This window comes from Danio rerio, chromosome 5 (assembly GCF_049306965.1).
Source record: "Danio rerio strain Tuebingen ecotype United States chromosome 5, GRCz12tu, whole genome shotgun sequence".
In the NCBI taxonomy this organism is placed as follows: Eukaryota; Metazoa; Chordata; class Actinopteri; order Cypriniformes; family Danionidae; genus Danio; species Danio rerio.
The window spans coordinates 779981-807391 of NC_133180.1; the positions used below are offsets into that span (position 1 = coordinate 779981).

Below are 27411 nucleotides of genomic sequence, written 5' to 3' on the forward strand. Positions count from 1 at the left end.
TGTTAATATAACATATTACAATGTATATTTCTAATTATATTTATTATTTATATATTATTTGTAAAACAGTTTTGTCCTTTATATTGAGCAGTCAGATAAATGTACTGTACCTTTAATTTGACCTGCTGAAAGGAAACACTCTTCCTTAATGCATCAGCACATGCACAGAACAACACGAGCATTATAGCTAGTAAACTGATGTCAGTATGATCCCGCTTGCTGTTTGAGTGTTGTTGAGCGAGTCCTTAAACACCTATGATTGATCACGCTCTCAGGGCCGGCGCGTCCATAGAGGCGACCTAGGCGGCTGCCTAGGGCGGCAGAATAGAGAGGGTGGCGTCCCCGAAACTACCCTTGCCACCCACGCCCTCATACGCGTCTAGAGTGGCAGAATAGAGTAAGCGGCATCCCCGAAACTACCCTCGCCACCCACGCCCTCAGTTATATCCACGTCTAGTGCGGCAGAATAGAGAGGGCGGCGTCCCCTAAACTACCCTCGCCACCTGCGCCTCAGTTATATCCGCGTCTAGGGCGGCAGAATAGAGAGGGCGGCATACCCTAAACTACCCTCGCCACACGCGCCTCGGGCAGCGTCCCCTAAACTACCCTCGCCACCCGCGCCTCATTTATATCCGCTTCTAGGGCGGCAGAATAGAGAGGGCGGTGTCCCCTAAACTACCCTCGCCACCCACGCCTCAGTTATACCCGCGTCTAGGGCGGCAGAATAGAGAGGGCGGCATGCCCTAAACTACCCTCGCCACCCGCGCCTCAGTTATATTGGCGTCTAGGGCGGCAGAATAGAGAGGGCGGCGTCCCCTAAACTACCCTCGCCATCCGCGCCTCAGGCGGCGTCCTCTAAACTACCCTCGCCACCCGCGCCTCAGGCGGCGTCCTCTAAACTACCCTCGCCACCCGCGCCTCAGGCGGCGTCCTCTAAACTACCCTCGCCACCCGCGCCTCAGGCGGCGTCCTCTAAACTACCCTCGCCACCCGCGCCTCAGGCGGCGTCCTCTAAACTACCCTCGCCACCCGCGCCTCAGGCGGCGTCCCCTAAACTACCCTCGCCATCCGCGCCTCAGGCGGCGTCCTCTAAACTACCCTCGCCACCCGCGCCTCAGGCGGCGTCCTCTAAACTACCCTCGCCACCCGCGCCTCAGGCGGCGTCCTCTAAACTACCCTCGCCACCCGCGCCTCAGGCGGCGTCCTCTAAACTACCCTCGCCACCCGCGCCTCAGGCGGCGTCCCCTAAACTACCCTCGCCATCCGCGCCTCAGGCGGCGTCCTCTAAACTACCCTCGCCACCCGCGCCTCAGGCGGCGTCCTCTAAACTACCCTCGCCACCCGCGCCTCAGGCGGCGTCCTCTAAACTACCCTCGCCACCCGCGCCTCAGGCGGCGTCCTCTAAACTACCCTCGCCACCCGCGCCTCAGGCGGCGTCCTCATAACTACCCTCGCCACCCGCGCCTCAGGCGGCGTCCTCTAAACTACCCTCGCCACCCGCGCCTCAGGCGGCGTCCTCTAAACTACCCTCGCCACCCGCGCCTCAGTTATATCGCCAACTAGGGCGGCAGAATAGAGCCCCATCCCCCCCGTTTTCACTTTAGGTTTGAGGGCGGCGTGACCGTCCTTTGCCTAGAGCGGCAGTTCAGCTTGCTCCGGCCCTGTATGCTCTACAGAAACGGCTGCGATTGGCTTTAATGGTCAGTGCGGCTCTGGTGCTGTTAAGCAAACAGTGACATGGACCCTGATGTTAGACGGCCGCGGCGATCAGCTGATCCATTATAGGCGGTGGATGATGGAGTAAACTCGCTCTGAAGACGCACTCGTGTCTGGATCCACATATAACGTTAACAACTGAGAGAGGGGATAAAACGTTACCTCACCAACACAGCAGCAGACAGTTGCTAGGGTGCAGTAAATGGTTGCTAGGGTGTGGCTAGTAAGTGGAACGGTCATCAGTGATTGGTAGATTGGTAGTCTGAGTTAAATGAGCCCAACATTAAGTCTGTATGACAGTCTGGCGGAAAGTTATGATGTCACAAAGTTTGGTCCAACATTAAGACTACTCTGAATTATCCGGGTCAGTTTTCGGAAAACCGTAAGTCAGATTAGTTGGGAAAGATAAAGCAATCCGAGTCAGAGTTGTTTGGAGGTCTGGAGTAAGTGTGGTGGTTGTAGTATGAACGATCTAGAAAGAGATGCATATCAGTCTCAGAAGAAGAAGAAGGTGACGGAAGAAATAATAAGTTTATGTGGTATAACAGTGTTTTGGCTTTCTCAAGCCACCATAAATATATTATTTATATTGTATTTAATTATATATATTATTGTTATTATTATCATTAGTATTATTATTTTACTACTATCTATTGTGTGTACTGTGTTTTTTTTTTATATATGTATGTTCTTTTTTATTTAATTATTATTATTATTATTATTTTATTTAATAATTATAATTTTTTTATTTAATTATTATTATTATGATTTTATTTTTTAAAATTATTATTATTATTTTAATTAATTAATTTATTATTTTTTATTTAATTATTATTATTATTATTATTATTAATTATTATTATTTTAAATTTTTTAATTATTATAATTTTTTTAATTCAATTATTATTATTATTATTATTATTATTTTATTTAATTATTATTAATATTATTATTATTATTATTTTATTTAATTATTATTCATTTTATATATTTAAACTCTATAACTACTTCGGCAATACATGTGTAACATTTATAAGAAAGAGACCGTATAAAGCACTACACCTACTATAGTACGGGCTGCAGGAACACTGTAGTATTGAGTGTAAATGACTGTAGTGTTATGAGCAGATGTGGTGTGGACGTTTATTCAGAGGTGGATAATGTCCTCAGCTGACGGTTAATGCCTAATTAGTCCAGCAGAAGGTGAATCCGCATCCAGCAGAAGAGTCTGACACTGAAGACGCGTCTGAACAGATGCCTGCTCAAGACAGAGACTGAACCTGCTGGAGACGGGCCGGAGCGCTCAGTACAGCACTACTCTACTGCTCTATGAGTGACCGATACAGCTCTGAACACACGCTTATCTGCCAGACTACACACACACAGCTGAAGACTACAGTCGTCAGTATTCGTCAGACAGTCCCCCGCTGCACAGTGAGGATATGTTTCCTGTATTTGGTGTTCTCGTTCTGGAGAAAGTCTTATTTTCTGTCTTTATTTCTGTCTTTATTGTGGCTGGAGTAAAAGAAATGGAGAAACGGCTGTGCTCAATATTATGAAGCCCCTCAGAAACAAACCACTGTTGCTCAATCCCTCGCCTGATCACGCCAGTGAAGCCTGTAAATGCTGCTTTAAGCTGAACACTGCTGTGTTGTAAAATCACCTGTGAATATGATCAGCTGTCATCATGCACTGTGGAAATATCCGAGCTGTGGTCAAACATCAACCACTGTGCTTAATTTAGTGTATTTTCAAGAAATGAGTTACTATACAAAACATTGTTTAACATATGCTAAAACAGCCCCGGAGAAAATATTACAAATAAATAACCTGTCCCATCATCATCATCATCATCTACATCTGCACATCAGAGAGCTGCCCACACCACTGAGGCTGGATTTGACATGTCAGAACACACTCCTATAAGCGCTGCGTTATTGTGTGTCAAAAATGGACAAACCAAAAATTATTATTTTCAATTAAATTTAAAATATATTTTAACCCAACAGTTGGGTTACACGTTTGACCCAACGCTGGATTACAAGAACCAAACTTTTGTTTTAGAGAGCACGCAACTTAGCAGTTCTGCATGTTTATTTCTCTCTGTGTGTGTGTGTGTGTGTGTGTGTGTGTGTGTGTGTGTGTGTTGTTGGGAGTAGAGCTCTTACTGGAGTGTTGGTCCGGCAGCCGCTCGGCTCTCCGGGGTTGAACTGGTTTGCTCTCACCATGAGTATCCAGCAGATCTGCAGAAAAGCGCTCCAGCTGACCATCATCATCGTCATCATCGTCATCGTCATTCACTAATCGTCCGCATAATGTAGAGTAGAGCACGGTGCAGTAGAGTAAATCCCGCCCGCCGCTTCAGCCATCCGGGCCCGCGGGGATGCAGGAGCTGCGGAGCGGCTGCAGGAGGAGCGGGGCTCCGGGCTCCATCAGCGGACACCACTGACCCGAGGACCACTCAAACACACACACTCATGCCGGAGACTCGCGCACACTCACACGGACACACGCTCTCGGAACACACGCTGGAGTTTAGTTTGGTTTTCTCCTCAGATCTCCCGCTGGAGTTCAGAAAGTCTCCGCGGCTCCGGCTCTCAGCTCAACAGGTCCTGCGCGTGAGTGAGTGAGTGAGTGTGTGTGTGTGTGTGTGTGCTCCACCTCCCCCACTCTTGTCAATAATGTGATTTGCGCATCTCGGACCCCCGGCGAGCTTTAAACAAACGCGCTTCACTGATCTGCGTCATCAGCCGCGTCTGCTCTTTAATACCGACATTATTATTATCATCACCATCATCATCATCATCATCATCATCATTATTATTATTATTATTAATATAATTATTATCATTGTTATTATTATTATTATTATTTTATTATTATCATTATTATTATTATTATTAATATAATTATTATCATTGTTATTATTATTATTATTATTTTATTATTATCATTATTATTAATATTATTATTATTTTATTATCATTATTATTATCATTATCATTGTTATTATATTATTATTATTGTTTTATTATTATTATTATTATTAATAATAATAATAAAATTATTATCATCATTATTATTATTATCATTATTATCAATATCATTATTATTATTATTATCATCATTGTTATTATTATTATTTTATTATTATTATTATTATTATTATCATTATTATTATCATTGTTATTATTATTATTATTATTATTATCATTGTTATTATTATTATTATCATTGTTATTATTATTATTTTATTATTATTATCATTGTTATTATTATTATTTTATTATTATTATTATCATTGTTATTATTATCATTGTTATCATTATCATTATTATTATTAACATTATTATCAATATCATTATTATAATAATTATTATTATCATCATTGTTATTATTATTTTATTATTATCATTATTATTATTATCATTATTATTATTATTATTATTATTATCAGTGTTATTATTATTACTATTATTATTATTATCATTGTTATTATTATTGTTATTATTATCATTGTTATTATTATCATTGTTATTATTATTATTATTTTATTATTATTATCATTATTATTATCATTGTTATTATTATCATTGTTTTTATTAATATTATTATTTTTATTATTATTATCATCATTATTAGTATCATCATTATTATTATTATTATCATTGTTATTATTATCATTGTTAGTATTATTATTATCATTGTTGTTATTATTATTATTATTATTATTATTATTATTATCATTGTTATTATTATCATTGTTATTATTATTATTATCATTGTTATTATTATTATTATTATTATTATTATTATTATTATCATTGTTATTATTATTATTATTATTATTATCATTGTTATTATTATTATTTTATTATTATTATCATTGTTATTATTATTATTTTATTATTATTATTATCATTGTTATCATTATCATTATTATTATTAACATTATTATCAATATCATTATTATAATAATTATTATTATCATCATTGTTATTATTATTATTTTATTATTATTATTATTATTATTGTTATTATCATTGTTATTATTATTATTATTACTATTATTATTATTATCATTGTTATTATTATTATAATTGTTATTATTATCATTGTTATTATTATCATTGTTATTATTATCATTGTTATTATTATTATTATTATTTTATTATTATTATCATTGTTATTATTATCATTGTTTTTATTCATATTATTATTTTTATTATTATTATCATCATTATTATTATCATCATTATTATTATTATTATTATCATTGTTATTATTATCATTATCATTGTTGTTATTATTATTATTATTATCATTGTTATTATTATTATTATTATCATTGTTATTATTATCATTGTTATTATTATTATTATTTTATTATTATTATCATTGTTATTATTATTATTATTATTATCATTGTTATCATTATCATTATTATTATTAACATTATTATCAATATCATTATTATAATAATTATTATTATTATCATCATTGTTATTATTATTATATTATTATTATTATTATTATTATTAATATTTTATTATTATTATCATTGTTATTATTATTATTATTATTATTATTATTATTATTATCATTGTTATTATTATTATCATTGTTATTATTAATATTATTATTATTATTATTTTATTATTATTATCATCATTATTATTATCATCATTATTATTATTATTATTGAACTATTATTAAAGTGAACACAAACACACAGTTTAGAAAACGCTCTGCTGTTTGGTTGTCAATTATGGACGAACCAACTTTTGCACTGGGTTTAAATTTAACTTTTTAACTTACGGCTGCACTTACGCATTTTTAGAGTGCATCATTCTGCAGCTGATGCAGGAAAAACATTTGCATTTTCAGAATTAAGATCGGCTAATCACACTCAGATAAACACTGTCGTAATTGTAATGTTTGGTACATACTGTAGTAGTGCTGGAGTTAGTCTACTGTGGTGATCCTACAGTTACTATGGTAACAGGTGACCTATTTTGACTGATATGTCATCATAGCGGAAATAACCCATCAAAGATTTTAAGAAAACGCACAATATGCCATAAGTGAAGTGAATTTTCACTATTGACTGACAGCTGTTAAAAAAAACATTTTACAAGTAGCCAAACTTTTATCCTCAATCTTGAACCTTATTTTTGAGAGAAAAAAATTGACCAATGAAGAGGTCTGAAGCACCAAAAGCAGCCTATTAAAGTTAATTTCAATGCTAATTAGGCTGTGTATAAAAATCCAAAATCAAGCTAAAAGTTTTCAGGGGTCACTTTAATAATGTGTCGGTGCTCTCTGTGTGAGGGATTCATCAAAAATATGTGCTTCCTTAAAACTGCGGCTACATCAGGTTTCCCTAATGAAGTCAAGTGTTATCTAAACGTGTAGGCGCAGTTTACAGAAACAGCCATGTCAGGAAAGGCTTTTTATTATTTTTTGCACATTTTTCGAGTGCCTCAGACTGACTTTTGCTGATTATATATGTTTATTAGGCTGTTGTTGTTTGATGGATTTTCAGAAGAAGCTTCTGTGAAGCTGTGAAGCTTCTTTATTTTAGATTTGTTTATTATAAATCTTTAGGAAATATTCTTGGAACATCAAAAATGGAGGATACAACAAGCGAATCCTGCTAAAATAGAGCTTAAAATGCCACTTATTGGAGTGTTTAAACATCATAATTAAATAGAAAATGAGGTGAATAACTGCAAAAAGTCCACAATTTGAGAAAAAAGAACCAGCCCTTTCACCAGGCTGACAACAGGCCTGACTACTATAGCAAAATAAACAAATGACCCATGACTACAGGGTGTATTACACTACAGACCACAGTTTACTGTGGTAAAACTAAAACAGTGTTCATCAGAGTTGATCAGGCAAATGCAGGGTTGTACAAGTGTACATGATGAAGATGATTTGCTGGGTCAGTTGAACACACATTTGAGTAAAATATGGATGAACCAAATAACCATTGGGTTAAAATGACCAACTGAAGGACATCTAGTAAGTGAGGTTTCTCCATGTGTTCGAGACGCTGAAAACCTGAGCCGTGTCCTCTGCACTGAGGGGTTGTGTGGTTAGGATAAAAGCTGAACTTTGACTTTGCACTATAAAACTGCTGGGTTGTCTTAAACCAAATGCTGGGTCAAATATGGACAGATCCATCATTTGTGTTATAATAGTAATTATAAAATGTAAAATGTAAATAATAACCCAATGTTGTGTTGTGTCATATTGTGCATATGTGAACACAGGCCAGTGCGGTGTTTGATGAGGGCAGGTGAGAGCACAGCTCCCCCGTGTGGAGATCATCAACACTGCACTGCAGTTTTTCATCACCGGCTCAGATATAGACAGGCTGATTCCCACAGTCCACCATGAGCTGAGTTCATATTTCAGCTCAATCATCATAAAGTAGATCTGACAAAATCACAAATAAAAGTGAAGAAGTGTTTATTTTTTGGAACTATTACCTGAACTTTGAACTGTCCCTTTAATACCTTTGAATTGATTTAGCTTCTCAAACGCTGCGTGTATTTTAATAATGGATATTAATTTGACTTTATTTCTCTAATATATTTATTTGTGTCTGCTTGTAAAGCTGTGAGGAAGTTCTGCACTGATTCCAGTGAGAGGCTTTCAAAATAAAAGTCCTGAAATGGTGTTATGGCAGTGATGCGGTACAGGAACTCTAACTTCTGATCCACTAATGATCACTCTAAAACACTGCTGGATTGTTTTAACCCAGCATTGGGTCAAATATGGACAAACCCAACCATTGGGTTATTAAACATTTTAACCCACCTAACACTAAGTTAAAACAGCCCAGCATTATTGATAGTGTTGTCTGATTACTGAATAGTCTGTGTAGTGGAAGAGTCCATTAAGGGGCAGTTCACACAACAGTTTTAGTGCAGTAACATTTCCTAGATTCAAACCTTTATGAGTTTCTTTCTGCTGTTGAACACCAAAGAAGATGTTTTGAAGAATGCTGAAAACCGGTAACCATTGAATTCACAAACTATGAAAATCATTGTTTACAGGTTTCCAGCATTCTTCAAGATATCTTCTTTAGTGTTCAACAGCAGAAAGAAACTCGAGGGAGAATAAACAGAGTAAATTATTCTGATTATTCATTATGTAAATAAAGCCATATGAAGAAGAGAAAACATAAACACACAGAGTGAGATACAAACAGAAAAACAAGTTTACATACACACTCACTGGCCACTTTATTAGGTACAGCTGTCCAACTGCTCACAAATGTCTTATCAGCCAATCACACGGCAGCAGCTCACTGCATGTAGACATGGTCAAGAGGATCTGCTGCAGTTCAGAGCGAGCATCAGAATGGGGGAGAAAGGGGATTTAAGAGACTTTGATCGTGGCATGGTTGTTGCTGCCAGACGGGCTGCTCTGAGTATTTCAGAAACTGCTGATCTACTGGGATTTTCACGCACAACCATCTCTAGGCTTTACAGAGAATGCTCCGACAAAGAGGAAATATCCAGTGAGCGGCAGTTCTGTGGGCGTAAATGCCTTGTTGATGAGGCCAGAGGAGAATGGCCAGACTGGTTCCAGCTGATATTAAGGCAACAGTAACTCAAATAAGCACTCGTTACAACCGAGCTCTGCAGAAGAGCATCTCTGAACACACAACACGTCCAACCTTGAGGCGGATGGGCTACAGCAGCAGAAGAGCACACCGGGTGCCGCTCCTGTCAGCTAAGAACAGGAAACTGAGGCTACAATTCACACAGACTCACCAAAACTGCACAATAGAAGATTGGAGAAACGTTGCTGCTCTGATGAGTCTCCATTTCTGCTGACACATTCAGATGCTCGGGGCAGAATTTGGCCTCAACAACATGAAAGCATGGATCATCCTGCCTTGTATCAGCGGTTCAGGCTGGTGGTGGTGGTGTAATGGTGTGGGGGAGATTTTCTTTGGGTCCATTAGTACCAATTGAGCATCAACGCCACAGCCTACCTGAGTATTGCTGCTGACCATGTCCATCCCTTTATGAGCACAGTGTCTCCATCTTCTGATGGCTACTTCCAGCAGGATAACGCAGCATGTCATAAAGCTCAATCATCTCAGACTGGTGAACATGACGATGAGTTCACTGTACTCAAATGGCCTCCACAGTCACCAGAGCTCAATCCAATAGAGCAGCTTTGGGATGTGGTGGAACGGGAGATTGGCATCATGGATGTGCAGCCGACAAATCTGCAGCAGCTGTGTGATGCTGTGCTGGGTTGTTTTAGCACAATGTTGGGTCAAATATGGACAAATGTGAAAATCTGTCATTTAAAGGGACAGTTGACCCAAAACTGAGAATCCTGTCATCATTTACCATCCTACAGTGTTTCATTCTTCTGCTGAACACTAAAGAAGATAGTTTGAAGAATGCTGTAAACCGGTTATAATGACACTCCATTATCCAAGCTGGAAATATGATCCTTTTAAGTAACCAGTCTGACCTGACGAACTCATCCAAGTCGTTATATTCTTTTCTTGTGTTTATTTGTTCTTCAAAGCAGGATCAATCTTTATCTTTATACAACGATACAATATAGAACGACGGTCAAAAACTGTATCACTCCGTCTCTTTCTCTCTTTACAACAAGGATATGACATGATCAGTCATCAATAAGCAAAGGCATAATTAAAGCATGCAATAATAAATTAAACATTATTTTGATTGTAGACAGTATAAATGCAATAAACAAATAACAATAACTATACATAATATTTTACAATTTGCATAATAAATATGGCTCTAACACCGGTAATCAGTGACTTCCACTGTGTTTGTTTTGCCCACAGATGTCCACATTAATGACATGTACAGTATTAATACCAACACTGATGAAATGTCAGATGTTTAATGTTCACTTTGATCAGCTAAGTCAGTTTTGACTGTCGTTTATGATGATGTTTAGTTGATGTCGTGTGTTTAATTACGTCCGCACACATCCACTCTGACCCTCTCCTCACAGTAGTGCAGAATCAGTGTTTAATGTAGGGTAGTGAAGTGTGTTTGACCACAGTGTTTTCAGCAGTGTTTAGTGTTTCAGCTCTCGCTGCTGCTCCTGACGGCGCTTGTGTTATGAGTCTAGTCAACTGAATATATTTGAGTTCATTTACATGATCAATGCTTTAAATGTGCCAGCACGGTGGCTCAGTGGTCAGCACTGGGGTCTCACAGCACTCTCTGGTTTGAGCCTCGGTTGGGTCAGTTGGTGTTTCTGTGTGGAGTTTGCATGTTCTCCCCATGTTGGCGTGGGTTTCCTCCGGGTGCTCCGGTTTCCCCCACAGTCCAAACACATGCGCTATAGGGGAACTGATCAACTACACTGGCCGCAGTGTATGAGTGTGTGTGTGTGAATGAGTGTTTCCAAGTGCTGGGTTGCTGCTGGAAGGGCATCCGCTGTGTAAAACATATGCTGGAATAGTTGGTGGTTCATTCCACTGTGGCGATCTCTGATGAATAAAGGGACTAAGCTGAAGGAAAATGAATGAATGAATGAATGAATGAGTGGTGTAGATGTGATCTTCTGAGATGGAGAATATTCATATAAACAGCTCACCGGATGTTCATCAGTGTCTGAAAACACTCGCTCTGTTGAGTCTGTGTGATTTACAGATGAACAGAGAGTCTGAGCAGATCTGAGATGTGTGTGTGTGTGTGTGTGTGTGTGTGTGTGTGTGTGTTTATGGAGAATATGACGGATGGGCTAATGAGCAGAGATGTGTGTCAGTCAGTCTGTTGAAGATCAATAATGATCAACACAATAGCTCAGCTCAGCTCAAACACAGATGCAGCTCACATCAAAACTGACACACATGCAGATTCTGTAGAGGAGAGTCCAAACATCACCAGAGATCCTCATTACATGAAGAATATGCCGAGATCTTTAACCCAATATTGGGTGAAATCTACTGGATTTAATCTAATCTAATCCACCCCAAATCTCCTGGGCCCGGTTTTTCAAAAGTTTTAATCTGGATAAAATTGATCCGGATTTAGTAATCCTGTTTTTGCGATCCGTGATCACGTAATCCAGCTTACTTTTTGAGCCAGTTTTTCAAAGCTACATCGGATTGGATCAAACTGATCCGGATAGGAACTTTTCAGGATCACTAAATCTGGATAACCAGTGCTCAAACAGGAGAGGAAATCACAATGTAGAACTATAGATATGTAAAGAGTGACAAGTAGAATAGCCAGCGTTGGGTCAATATAACTTTTTTGTTTGAAATGAAAACTAAGAAAATTTTATAATTATTAAAATAATAATAATAAATAATAAAAACAAGAAAAGCCCACCCCATCCTCATTCAGCAGTCTGCTCATCTGAGACCTACAACACTGTACATTGACAATATTTATAATAAGTTTCAACTATAGATATAAATAAAAAAAGACTTAATGTCAAAAACTCCACAATAATCTCAGACTTCCTCATCTGATGTGGAGAGAGCAGCTTGTCTGAGCGTAGCCTTTAGGAGGCGAATCTCAAGTCTGGTCTTGGTTTGCTGCAGTTTGGTCAGAGTCAGTTGTTCCTCTGCCAGATGAAGCTGTGCTGCTGCCCTTTCAGTCTCTTTTTGCAATTGTTGAAGGTGATTTCAAAAATCAGTGATTGCCATTCTTTGCATATTTTTTTTTTATTCTGTAATCATTGCATGCATCACTAATAAATATTCTAAAAAGAAAAATATTTTCCATTGTGATGAATATATATATATCAATTAGTGACGGAATAAAATGTATTGTTTTTGGTCAGTTTTGACAGCTGTTTGGGGGATTATTTTATGAGGCCAAACTCTTTCTATTTTGCTGTAGGCCTATACTGAAAGGCTGAATACGTTAAAGCCTATAATCACTATAGCCCGACAGATTAACAAATAAAATTAAAACCTTATGAATAAATAGTATATCTTGTAAGATACTGCATGATTCAAATATAATATTATTTAATACATTTTTTAAGTTTTCATTAAATTTTGGGCATGAAATCCACACTAAATCCACCCTTCTGATGGGATCAGTTTAATCCATGTTTTTTGGACCAAAGTGATCCAGATCCTACAAAAAAGGTCTGAAAAACCCAAAGTAAAGGTTTGATCCGGATCAAAACAAAGATTAGATTACGTGATCTAATCCGATTATGTAATCCGTTATTTCTTTTGAAAAACCCATTTTCAAGATTTGATCCAATACCTTATCCAAAATCCCAGTGGATTACTTTTGAAAAACCGGGCCCTGGTCATAGTGTGTAAACTCATAGCACAGTGAATGGGAGAGTACCACACATACACACATTTTGTACTTCTATTTGCTGAAATAATGACAGAGGTCCAGCATGGTGTTATCAAGACTTTCAGGAAGAGGAAAACAATAGTGTGAGACTGATAACGGCAGCCAGAGGAGAGAATACTGTCAGATACAGTCCTGCTCATTACAATCACCTGACATAAGCGCTGATTCCCCTTCTGTAATGTGATGTGTAGACGGTCTAACGCAAGCTACAGCTTAATAAATGCACATACATTTCAACAAAACAATCAAGATATTAATAACTATCAAGGTTCAAGGTTGTACAGCACATTTCCAAACGGCCACACAAAGTGCTTTACAGAGAAGATGCAGACAAGCAGAGACATCAGAAACAAACAGCAGTAATGCCATGTGAAGAGCATAGAAAAGGTCCAGTAGATTATGCAGAAACAGTTTGGTTTCAATGCCTAAAAATAATAAAGTAATCGATCCTTTAAATAATTCCACCTAGCTGAGCGATGCGAGCACAGTTGACCACATTAAATAGGTAGACAGCGGCGGTGTGATGTATCTCAGTATTAGTGTGCGCAGTGTAAGGATCGCAGACATGTGGGACACATTTGTTTGATGTGTTGGGTGTTTATCTAAGTTTGACCAGTCAGATGAACTATCTTCAGCCCGCCCCCTCAGTAGGTGACAACAGCCAATCAGAGTCAGAACACCTGCAGAGGTGATATGATATGATATGAGGAGAAAGGGTGGCTCAGTGGTTAGCACTGTGGCCTCACAGCAAGAAGGTCTCTGGTTTGAGTCTCGGCTGGGTCAGTTGGTGTTTCTGTGTGGAGTTTGCATGTTCTCACCGTGTTGGTGTGGGTTTCCTCCGGGTGCTCCGGTTTCCCCCACAGTCCAAACACATGCGCTATAGGGGAACTGGCTGTAGTGTATGAGTGTGTGTGTGAATGAGTGTGTATGGGTGTTTTCCAGTACTAGGTTGCGGCTGGAAGGACATTCGCTGTGTAAAATCTAAGCTGGAATAGTTGGCGGTTCATTCCACTGTGGCAACCCTAGATTAATAAACAGACTAAACTAACAAGAAAATGAATGAATGAATGATGAACTTAGTTCAGTATGTTAAAGTGAGCTAAAACAGATGCTGTCAGGACTAACTGATCATAGCATTGTTCACAGTGTGGATAATGTGTATGTCAGTGCTGTTTCCATGTTTGGATAGGTGATACTGCAAATAATGACAAATATTTTAGCCAGAATCTGTTATCAGTACCACCCTTTAAAACTAGGATCATTAGTATTTTCTCCCTGCCTCTCGGTTACAGCAGCTGAGTTAACGCAGGTGTACCACACTATTAAACATATCATCAGCTATATCAGAGCTGTAAAAGAGAAACACTGCCTGCATCTGATTTCAATAAAAGACAGTTTATTTTAATGTCCAGGTGTTCACACTGTCCTGAAAACATATATTAAGTTGTGCTTTACCACCTCTGGCATGCTGTCGAGCCTGTGATCACTGGTCTAGGCCCTGATTTGTCTCCCGCTGCAGTATGCGCCCCTTATTTTTGTATCAGAAGTGGTAACCTTATCGCTGACCTGACAAAATGTTACAGAACATCAGCAAACATCACAAATACCAAACACAAACACAACGCTTCCTACACCACACACACAACGCTGACTACAGACACACAAGCAGAGTCACAGAGACACATCTGCACTACTGCATGCTCATCTGCTCAACACAGGGACAGCAGACGGTGCAGGGGATTTCCTTCATGATGAGCGGTGTCATGGTAAATGACTGGAGTAAATGTGGATGTGGTGCTGCTCTGTCTGAGCTGTTCATTACTCCTTCATTACACCTTCATTTGTGTTCAGAGAAGAACCAAGGACTTTGGGTTTATTATAGGGCCAGATATTAATGCAGAATCTTCATTAGGGGTGAACTGAGTCTTTAAATATGGAGTGTGTGTGTGTGTGTGTGTATGTGTGTGTGTGTGTCCTGTGAGTTTCACACCTGTTGTAACTGCTAACATTAACACACTGAAGTGACTACATTTGATATGAACCCTAAACACATGTGAGGATGTGTGTTAAACAGCCGTCACTCTGTTCACTCACTCACCAGAGGATGAAGGATTATTCTTCTCAATCCAAATCGAAGCAGCAAGTGTTTGTGTGTGTGTGTGTGTGTGTGTGTGTGTTCTCCGTTCACCTGCAGGTGGCGTCCTCGCTCTGTCTTTAGTTTCTCCACACACACACACACTCTTGCTGAGGGCTGTTTAGTGTGTGTGTAGAGGTTGAATGTCTGCGATTATGAAAGTGCTCTGAGAGCTCGGGGGCTTTTATTGATTTCTCCGTCAGTGTGTTTTTTATTCTGACCTACATCTGTCTCTCGCCACCGGCCTTCCTGCTGTTAATCACACTTCACTGAGACTGAAGAGGCTGACAGGTGCACACACACACACACACACACACACACACACACACACACACTCATCTACATTTATTCTATATGTACAGTTGCAGTCAGAATTATTCGCCCTCCTGTGAATTTCTTTTTCCTCTTCAAATATTTCCCAGAACAGATTGAGGAAATGTTCACAGTATGTCTGATAATGTTTGTTCTTCTGGAGAAAGTCTTACTTGTTTTATTTGGGCTAGAATAACAGCAGTTTTTAATTGTTTTAAAGCCATGTTAGGGTCAATATTATTCACCCCTTCAGCAATATTAGTATATTAATATTAATATTGTCTCCAGAACAAACCACTGTTATACAATGACTTGCCTAATTACCCTAACTTTACCCTAATTACCCTAGTGAAGCCTTTACATGTCACTTTAAGCTGAACACTAGTGTCTTGAAGAATATCTAGACTAATATTATGTCATTCATTCATTCATTCATTCATTCATTCATTTCTCTTCAGCTTAGTCCCTTTATTAATCAGAGGTCACCACAGAGGAATGAACCTCCAACTATTTCAGCATATGTTTTACACAGCAGCTGCAACCCATCACTGGGAAACACCCATACACAGCCATACACTTCGCCAGTTTAGTTCCTCAATTCCCCTATAGCGCATGTGTTTGGACTGTTGGGCTGATCTGGATACATATGTCCAGAGCAGGGTAGATCATTCAGTGTTCGGCTGTATTTGTATATTTATATGTATATTTCAGCTGTATTTGAGGATCTTAAATGGGGTTTGCTGAATAATAAATTAGTCAGCTTTACTATCTTAATCACTCCTTTATGAAAACTCCTTTACTGTGGTGAATACACTGGATTATTCAGTTTTCATCATTATGCAGTTTCATAATGAAGTCAGTCTTGCTAGCATCACGCGCTTGTGTGTGTGTGTGTGTGTGTGTGAGTGTGTGTGTGTGTGTGTGTGAAAATCAAACCACACTTTACAGGACTGACACAGCTTCAGTTTACTAGACCTTCTGTGTTGAGCTGTGACAATCTAGTGTAGAAGCACTGGAGAAATACAGATACACTCAACTGAATGGTGTGTGTGTGTGTGTCTAATAACTGCGCATATGCACTCAACAGGGGGCGCTGTTGATTTGCACACACACACATTTTTATTTACAATAATTTTTCTTCTTCTTTTTTTCACACAAATTTATTGCGATTAATCGCATCTAAGATAAGCTTGTTTAGACTTAAACACGAGTGTGTTATGTGTGTATTTATTATGTGTGTTTAAATGCACACATGCATGCATCTTTAGGAAATGGCTTTAATTTACATATCAATTATCCAAATGATACAGATTATGTATACATTTCAATATCTTTGGAACAAAATGATCCTGTATAGTTTAGTCTTTTATGTCTGTGTGTGTGCCAAATATACATAATAAATATATACAGTGTAACACACACACACACACACACACACACATCTATTATGTCAAAATAAACTTGATTAATCAGGATTAATCTTTGCTCGGCGTTAATTGTTTGTACATATGCAAATGTCTTTTTTTGAAGGAATAACTGAGTACTGGCTGTTGAATTATAAGAAATTTGAGCACTATTAACTAATAATTCCACAGCCCAGAGTGCATTATTCCACTCAAACCACTTACATTTACATTAATATTCTACAAACTCAACAAATCAGACTCAATAATTCTGCTTGTACTGTCATTATTTTCTAATAATTCAGTGGCCTGGAGTGCATTATTGTGCTTATTATATGGTTGCCACTGTTGTTTAGGAAACATACAGAAATAATATTCCCAATTGCTGTAAAAGGAGCGTATCAGTGAGCGTCACACTGATGCAGTAAAACACCTGAGCTGTGTTCAGCTTCATGTCTACATCACTATTCCTCACAAATGAAGCAGATCTGTTTCCTCCATTGAGTGAACTACTGAGCAGAATAATTACCCAGCTGAAAGCAGATAATGATAGATTATATTAATAACAGTGATGATGATGATGATGATGATGATGATGGGTTTCACTCACCTGCTGTCTGTTTCTGGATGTGTTCTGTCATTGAATGAGAAAGAAGCAACTCATGAATTAAGTTATTCATCCACGTGTCCACTTTCTACTTTTACACCATATATGAACACACACAGAGTTGACGATAACAGAGTTGACGATAACAGAGTTGATGATAACAGAGTTGACGATAACAGAGTTGACGATAACAGAGTTGATGATAACAGAGTTGACGATAGCAGAGATGACCGATAACAGAGATGACGGATAACAGAGTTGACGATAACAGAGATAATGATAACAGATTTGATGATAACAGAGATGACGATAACAGAGTTGACGATAACAGAGTTGACGATAATAGAGTTGATGATAACAGAGTTGACGATAACAGAGATGACGATAACAGAGTTGACGATAACAGAGTTGACAATAATAGAGTTGACGATAACAGAGTTGACGATAACAGAGTTGACGATAACAGAGTTGACGATAACAGAGTTGACGATGACAGAGTTGACGATGACAGAGTTGACGATAACAGAGTTGAGGATAACAGAGTTGATGATAACAGAGTTGAGGATAACAGAGTTGATGATAACAGAGTTGAGGATAACAGAGTTGAGGATAACAGAGTTGAGGATAACAGAGTTGATGATAACAGAGTTGACTATAACAGAGTTGATGATAACAGAGTTGACGATTACAGAGGTAATTCATTCTGGAAATGTAGAGTTTGTCTAAAGTGATGTGTATAAACTACACTCTATGAGCAGGGATACAATAAGCCAGCGCAGTCGTAGCTCTATGGTCAAAAGCCACATGTCGTGTCAGTCGGTTTGTTTACTTGCCGGAGTTCATTGGCAATTTCCTGCATGTGAATTCTGACCAATCAATAAGCACTTCAGGAAATACGTTTAACAACATCTGACCAATAAGTGATGTGGATTTTGTCACATGACTGCATTTTGGTTCTTCTCAACTGGTTTGGACTGAAGCAGTCAGTGTGGTGTGAAGAGGAGCCAAAGACTGCAGAACATGCTACAATGCATCATTTATTGCCCTCGATCCAGACCACATGAAGCGAACTACAGATGTGAACACACCCTAAGTTAAGATTTTCAAGACAAAATATCCCTAAATCCACATACAGACATTATTTTTAGAGATAACTGACGATAATCTATTACACAGTACACACACACACACACACACACACACACACAGCTGCTTTAACACAGTGTACATAGTAGAAACAAACTATTGTTTCATATGTGGTTAATGCTGTGACAACAGTCTTTATGCTGCTGCGTTTTCAAAATGGTGAACTGGTGTGTGTGTGTGAGTGGGTGTGTGTGTGTGAGTGTGTGTGTGGGTGTTTTGAATGTAATGGAGTGTGGCAATGAATTCAACTGGTAATTCATCAGTGTGTGGGGGTGTCTATTGGTCATTAAGAAACATGCCTTCGTGTGTGTGTGTGTGTGTGTGTGTGTGTCTCGGGTCAATGCATTTCATTTAGATGAGTATAAATTGATCCTCATATGCAGATTTACAGGTGAGCTTCATTCATAGCTGAATCATAAACATTTCTCTTCCGTTTTTCTAAATCAGGTTTCAATTTAAACACCAGCTACAGCAAATGTGGGGCGAGGCGGTGGCGCAGTAGGTAGTGCTGTCACCTCACAGCAAGAAGGTTGCTGGGTCGATGGTTCGATCCTTGGCTCAGTTGGTGTTTCTGTGTGGAGTTTGCATGTTCTCCCTGCGTTCGCGTGGGTTTCCTCCGGGTGCTCAAGTTTCCCCCACAGTCCAAACACATGTGGTACAGGTGAATTGGGTAGGCTAAATTGTCCGTAGTGTATGAGTGTGTGTGTGAAGGAGTGTGTGTGGATGTTTCCCAGAGATGGGTTGCAGCTGGAAAGGCATCCGCTGCGTAAAAATGTGCTGGATAAGTTGGTGGTTCATTCCGCTGTGGCGATCGCGGATTAATAAAGGGACTAAGCCGACAAGAAAATGAATGAATGAATACAACAAAAGTCTATTTTATACATGTTGTCAGTAATATACTGATTATATTACAGTTTTATTTCTCTTTATTCTGCTTCTGAACACCAGACTGTCCTGTTTACATCCCATATAGCTCATGTCTCATCCTCCTGTTGATTTAGACTTCAGTTGAACAGGCGTGTGTGTTCTGTCTTCTGTCCTGCTGCACATGTGTGTGTGTGTGTGTGTGTGTGTGTGTGAGGATCAGCAGGATCAGTGTGTCTTATAGATCATGTGTGTTTAATGTTAGTGTTGTGCTCTTCATGCAGATTTGGGGATATTTCAGTGTGTCATTTCACACCATTACATATTTAAACACTTCATAATGTTGACTGAGGCTGTAATGTAAAGCAGAGGTGAGATCAGTCATCAGCAGGAGACACATCAGATATATCTCCATATCTCTCAACACTCACTGGTATTGCAATACTTGTGGGGACATTGCATACATTTGCATTGCACCTATAGGGTTATCAATACCAGAACTACACACACACACACACACACACACACACACACACACACACACACACACTCTTGTTATCGTGTCATGCAGAGCTGCAGATGAAATAAGACAGATGGGTTTGATCCGCTGTGACCTGGTAATTACCGCAGTAAATGAATTCGGACTGCCGCTCCTCTGCTGACTTCCTGCTGTTTATGAATCTGTGATCTGAGGAGAGCCAGAGAGCATTCTGGGAGCTGCGGCAGCGCTGTGTGTGTGTGTGTGTGTGTGCACCTATGTGTAGCCGCGTGTTTCCTGCATGCTTTATTAGATTTTAAGTGTTTTCCCCACACAGTGCCTGTTTGTGTGTGTGTGTGTGTGTGTGTGTGTGCCTGAACTTGTGTATGTGTCTGTGTTTATATGTGTGTGTGGGCATAAATGTGTGTGTGTAACCACCTGTGTTTTTGTGTGTGTGTGCATTTGTGTTTGTGAGTGTGTGTTTTTTAGTGTGTGCTTGTGTTTCAATGAGCGTTTGTGCGCGTGTGTGCATTAATGTGTGTGTTTGTGTGTATGTGTGTTTGCATGTGTGTGCATGTGTGTACAATAATGTGTGTGTGTGTGAATGAACATCTGTTCTGTATTAGTGTGAGCATTTGTGTTTGTGTGTGTGTCAGTGTGTGTTTTTGTATACCAGAGTGTGTGTGTGTGTGTCTGTGTGTGTTTGTCTGTGTGCTTTTGTATACCTGAGTGTGTGTGTGTGTGTGTGTGTGTGTGTTTGTGTATGTGTCTCTTTGTGTGCTTGTGTATGCATGGATGTGTGTGTGTGTGTACATGTGTGTGCATAAACATCTTATTGTGTGTACATGTATGTGTGTGTGTGTGTGTGTATGTGTGTCTGCATGTGTGTGTGTGTGTGTGTGTGTGTGTTCAGTCATACTAATAAGTGAGCAGGAGCGCTGCAGTGATGGGGGAGGAGGCGTCACATTCATCACTCTGTCACACCACAGCAGCAGCAGCAGCAGAACACTAGTCCAATCGTCTACAGTGTGTGTGTGTGTGTGTGTGTGTGTGTGTGTGTGTGGAGTAATGCCTTTACACCTGCTTTGTGCTCTGCTGTACTGCATATCCCACAATGCAATGCTCTCAACACGCTCATCTGCATCAGTCACATAGACTCATGGATATGTGGATGAGTTTAGCAGAGGAGTTGTGTAGCACATGCTGCCATTTAAAGAGATATACTGTACACTTTTGTACTATACTATACTATACTATACTATACTATACTATACTATACTATACTATACTCTACTATACTATACTATATTATACTATACCTTACTGTATACTGTACTATACTATACAGTGCTGTACTGTACTATGTACTGTATTATACTGCACTACTATACTATACTTCACTATACTGTACTATCCTATACTGTATACTGCACTGTACTATACTGTACTATGCTATACTGTATACTGTACTATACCATACTTCTCTATACTCTACTATATTGTACTATATTTTACAATATTGCGCTCTACTGTACTATATTGTAATGTACCATACTAAACTATATTGTAGTATACTATGTTTTATTGTACTATACTACACTAAGCTGTACTATACTAAAGTATACTGTATTGTACTATACTCTATTATACTATACTGTACTATACGTTACTGTACTATATTGTATCATACGTTACTTTAATATACAATGTACTATACTATACTTTATTTTACGATATTGTACTATACTATGCTATATTGTAATATACTATACTATTCTATACTATACTATGTTCTACTATTATATAGTGTATTATACTATACTATACTGTGCTATGTTACTGTACTATATTGTACTATACTTTACTATACTATACTGTATTGTAGTGTAGTATATTATGTTGTACTATACATTACTGTATCACACTATACTATACTATCCATAAAGGTTTATGGGCAGCTATTGTGTAGGACTGAAGTCTGTGTATGTTAGTGTTTGTGTGTGTGTGTGTGTGTGTGTGTGTGAAACTTTTAATAATCTAGAAGATGCAGCAGTCAAACTTTTGCACACATACATACACACACATGCACACACACACTGGTCTGCTATGCTTGCACACGCTGTGAGTGTTTGGTGCGTCTGCAGGGAATGATGGGAAGGCGCACTCATTACACTTCTCTTTATCACTATGCTGGATGTGAATGTACACTCATTAATATGCGCATGCAGGAGTCGCCAGCGTCCCGCGTGATTACTGAGATGTGCCTCCACAAATGAGTTTTACACTCTCTCTGCATCCGTTAACAGCAAGACAATTGTGGCACACACACACACACACACACACACACACACACACACACACACACACACACACACACACACACACACACACACACACACACACACATGCATACTGGAGGATTAGACTGCGGAGAACAGAGCGGTTCATTACTGTGGTTTACCAGGTCAATCAGCACTGACACCAGCACTCATCATTCAGGCCTGTGTTTTTCAGACTTTGAAGCAGCAGTACAATAGATAGATTTCTTCTGAAATTCATCTGGAACTTCATTCATTCATCTGTGGACACATGCAGCTGAATCAATCATTCATTCATTCATTCATTCATTCATTCATTCATTCAACTAAAGACAGACGAGACTGGCTAATTAATGTAACCTGAGGACATGGTTATTTAATCAATTAATCTATTTATTTATTTATTCATTCATTGACTGATTTTTTCATTAACCCATTCACTCATTCACTGACTCATTCATTTTTTCATTTAAAGACATGCATGTCTGATTCCTTCATTCATCTGAGGGCGAGAACATCTGGTTCATTTGTTCATCTGAGGACATTAGTAAATGGTTAATAAATGAATTCATGCATTAATCTGATGACATGGTACCTTCATTTACTGTTCATTCATTCATCCAAGGACATATGTGTCTGATACATTCATTCTTTTATCTGAGGACAGGACTATCTCATTCATTCATTCATTCATTCATTCATCTGAAGCAAATGGTTGATTCATCCATTCTCAAGATTTGATTCATTCGCTCATTCATTCATTCATTCATTCATTCATTCATTCATTCATTCATCTGAAAACATGAGAACAGGAAAATCTCATTCATTCATTTATTGACTCATCAGAGGACAGAAGCAAATGGATGAGTAATTAAGTAATTAGTTTGAGGGTATGATTCATTTGCTCATTTATTCATTCATTCATTCATTCAAGGACATGATTGCCTGATAAATTCATTCACTGGAGGACAGGAATATCTCATTCAATAATTTATTCCTTCGTTTGTTACTTCGTTCGTTCGTTCGTTCGTTCGTTTGTTTGTTTATTCATTGATTCATCTGAGGACAGAAGCATATGGCTAATTCATTCATTGATTTGAAGATGCTTCATTCATTCATTCATTCTTTCACTGATTTATTCATTTATTCATCCAAGGCCAAGGGTGTTTGATACTTTCATTCCTTGGAGGACAGGTATATCTCATTTATTAATTTATTGAATCATTCAGTCATCTGAAGACAGAATTTGAGGGTATGAATAAATTGCTCATTCATCCATTCACTGATTTATTCATTCACATGAGTTTGTGATTGCCTCATACATTCATTCATTAGAGGACAGGAATATCTCATTCATTAGATTTAATTTGATCCATTAATTAATTTGAGGATATGATTCATTTGCTAATTAATTGATTGATTGATTGACGGACAAACGGAGGGACGGACGAGCAAACTAATTCATTCATTCATTTATTCATTTATTCATTCATTCATTCATTCAGGGACATAAGTGTCTAATACATTCATTCATCTGAAGACCGGAATATCTCCTTCATTCATTCATTCATTCATTCATTCATTCATTCATTCATTCATTCATTCATTCATTCATTCATTCTTTTGTGCATTTATCTGAGGATAAAAGTAAATAGCTGATGAATTAATTCATTAATTGGAGGACATGAGGAAATACACATTACATTCACTCATTCATCCATCCATTTAGTGATTCATTCAATCATTTGTGGACAGGAACATCTGATTCATTCATTCATCCATGTACAATAGTGTGATTTAAAATAACATGTTGTAGGTTGTATTAAAAGTGTGAAATAGTTGTTTTATATTTGTCCTTTCAGTGCTATTTAACATCTCTAGATGTGTGTGTGTGATTTGAATTATTGCCTGATTAATTATGACAGATTATAACACTCAGTCTGCTGGAAATCATGGGGAAAATAAACGCTGAGGTTAAAATTAAACAGGCCACGCTCCGATGTGCGGAGAAATCAATAAAGCTGTGTTAGACTTTTATTGTTTTGAGTGTTGAAAAGCTTCGACTCTTGTGCCTCGTTCATCACAGCGGCGTTAACACAGCACTGAACTACACACACCCAGCATGAAGAATGGATCTGTTCTCAGTGTTCATGCGTTCATTCCTCATCTCCTGTGCAGAGCGTATCTGCAGCACACTGAAGCTGAGATCCAGCAGAAACTCATCTCAGATCTTCATACTCCATCAGTCATAGAGATGTGAGCAGAAAACACAGAGAGCTGCTCACTATACAGCAGACGAGTGGAGGCTAGCTCTGAATATTGAGTCAATGCATATTACAAATTACTCATGCATTCATTCATTTCCTTTCACTTAGTCCTTCATTCACCAGGGGTCGTCACATAGAAATGAACTGCTAACTATTCCAGCATGTGTTTTACACAGCGGTTGCCCTTGCAACCCAGTACTGGGAAACACCCATATATACTCATTCTCAGACTCACACACACACTCATACGCTAAGACCAATTTAGTTAATCAATTCTCCTAGTTTTACCCAATTCAGCTCAGAGCTGGTCTGAAATCAGCTGCTATTAAAGGCCAGTGTTGAGCCTGAAGCAGCAGCAGCACATCAGGGGAATCCATGCGGAAACACAAGACCTGTCAGAGGACTATTACTGTGCTGAAGCAGATCTGCAGTACCTCATTCATTCATTCATTCATTCACTCATCTGAGGACAGAATGTCTCATTCAGAATACATTCAGCTGAAGACAGAATATATTGTTCATTCATTCATTCATTCATTCATTCATTCATTCATTCATTCATTCATTAGAAGACAGAACATCTCATTCATGACAGATCCTAAGAACATGTATGTGATTTGTTCATTCATCAATAGACAGGGCTTTCTGATTCATTTCTTCATTCATTTGAGGACAGTACTGTCTGGTTCATTCTTTTATTCATTCATTCATTCATTCATTCATTCATCTAAAAGAGGACTGTCTAATTCATTCATTCATCTAAGGACAGGACTGTCTGTTTCATTCATTCGTGTGGAGTGTCTCATTCATTTCCTAATTTAGCGGGGGACAGTATTTATTCATTCATCTGGAATGTCTAATTCATTCTTTCATCTGAGGACAGGACTGTCTTATTCATTCATTCATCCATCCATCTGCAGTGGGATTTATTCATTCATCTGGGTACTGTAATGTCTAACTCATTCATTAATCTGGACTGTTTTATTAATTAATTCATTCATTAATTTATTAATTAATTCATTAATTAATTCATTAATTCATTCATTAATTCATTCATTAATTCATTAATTCATCTAAAGACAAAATTGACTCATTCATTAATCTGGAGTGTCTCATTCATTCATTCATTCATTCATTCATTCATTCATTCATTCATTCATTCATTCATTTGAGAACAGTCTTGTCTAATTCATTCATTAATCTGCTATGTCTGATTCATTCATTCATTCATATGAGGATGGTCTTGTCTGATTCATTCATTAAACTGTTATGTCTTATTCATTCAATCATATGAGGATGGTCTTAACTGACTTATTCATTCACATGGAGTGTCTGATTCATTCATTTATTCATTCATTCATTCATTTAATCATATGAGGACAGTTTTGTCTGATTAATTCATTCATCTGGAGTGTCTGATTCATTCATTCATATGAGGACAGTTTTGTCTGATTCATTCATTCATCTGGAGTGTCTGATTCATTCATTCATATGAGTACAGTTTTGTCTGATTCATTCATTCACTTGGAGTGTCTGATTTATTCATTCATCTGGAGTTTCTGATTCATTCATTCATATGAGGACAGTCTTGTCTGATTCATTCATTCATCTGGAGTGTCTGATTCATTCATTCATATGAGGATAGTCTTGTCTGATTCATTCATTCACATGGAGAGTCTGATTCATTCATTCATATGAGGACAGTCTTGTCTGATTCTTTCATTCATCTGGAGTGTCTGATTCATTCATTCATTTGAGGACAGTTTGTCTGATTCATTCATTCACATGGAGAGTCTGATTCATTCATTCATATGAGGACAGTCTTGTCTGATTCATTCATTCACATGTAGTGTCTGATACATTCATTCATCTGATGACAATCTTGTCTGATTAATTCATTTATGCATTCATTAATTTACTCATTCATTCATTCATTCATTCATTCATTCATTCATTCATTCATTCATTCATTCATTCATTCATTCATTTATTTATTCATTCATTCATTCATTCATTCTTCTGAAGACAGGAGTGTCTGATTCCTTCATTATTATTTTGCATTCGCCTGCACTGTCAGTTTTCAGATGATTCAGAGAATGTTGTGTCTGCACTGTGGATCTGTCTGTGTGTCTGTGAAGCTGCTCTGAGTCAGTCTGTGCTGTATGGAGCAGGTCAGTTCAGGTTTATTACTGTATGATAGATAGTCATATTGATGAGCTCTATAACTGATGAGGACACTGTAGTCTAAAGCCTTCATGCTGCATCTGTGTCTGTTCTTATAGCAACCAGAAGATGAGCTTTAAGGGGTCAGAGGAACGTTAGCAGAACAAACATTGGCTGGTTCACTGCATGCCCCTCCCCCTCATTATCATACGAGGATCACAGACACGCATGGAACTTTAGGATTGGACATGTTTCCGCTGTAATGGGAAGTGTTCCAGAGGTGTGTGTGTGTGTGTGTGTGTGTGTGTGTGTGTGTGTGTGTGTGTGTGTGTGTGTGTGTGTGTGTGTTTATCTGTGTGTGTGTGTGTGTGTTTTAGGAGCAGACACTCTGATGACAGGCTGACGCTTCCTTTCTCATGCGTATCTGACGACTGTTTCACGCACATCAGCCTCTGTGGAGCACAACAGGTCATCTTCAGGTCACAGAGAGCCACAGACAGCTCACACACATACACACACACACACAGACACACACACACATGCATACATACACATACACATTGATATATGTGCATGCAGACTACATGCATACAGCCACACACATACACACACACACACACATACACACACGCATGCACGCACACACACACAC

At 38.2% G+C, this 27411-nt stretch overlaps 2 protein-coding genes across 4 annotated transcripts in view; one reads left to right on the forward strand and one right to left on the reverse strand.

Annotated features, from left to right (window-relative positions):
• Positions 1–4340, reverse strand: part of trabd2a (TraB domain containing 2A) — a 49789-nt gene extending 45449 nt beyond the window's left edge. Inside the window, exon 1 of one of the 2 annotated variants that reach the window (XM_068221242.2) lies at positions 3942–4340. In XM_068221242.2, coding sequence (XP_068077343.1) covers positions 3942–4013 — 72 coding nt within the window. In that variant the 5' untranslated portion in view covers positions 4014–4340. 2 annotated transcript variants of the gene reach the window in all.
• Positions 1–27411, forward strand: part of dcc (DCC netrin 1 receptor) — a 402326-nt gene that overhangs the window by 52149 nt on the left and 322766 nt on the right. The window lies entirely within an intron of this gene.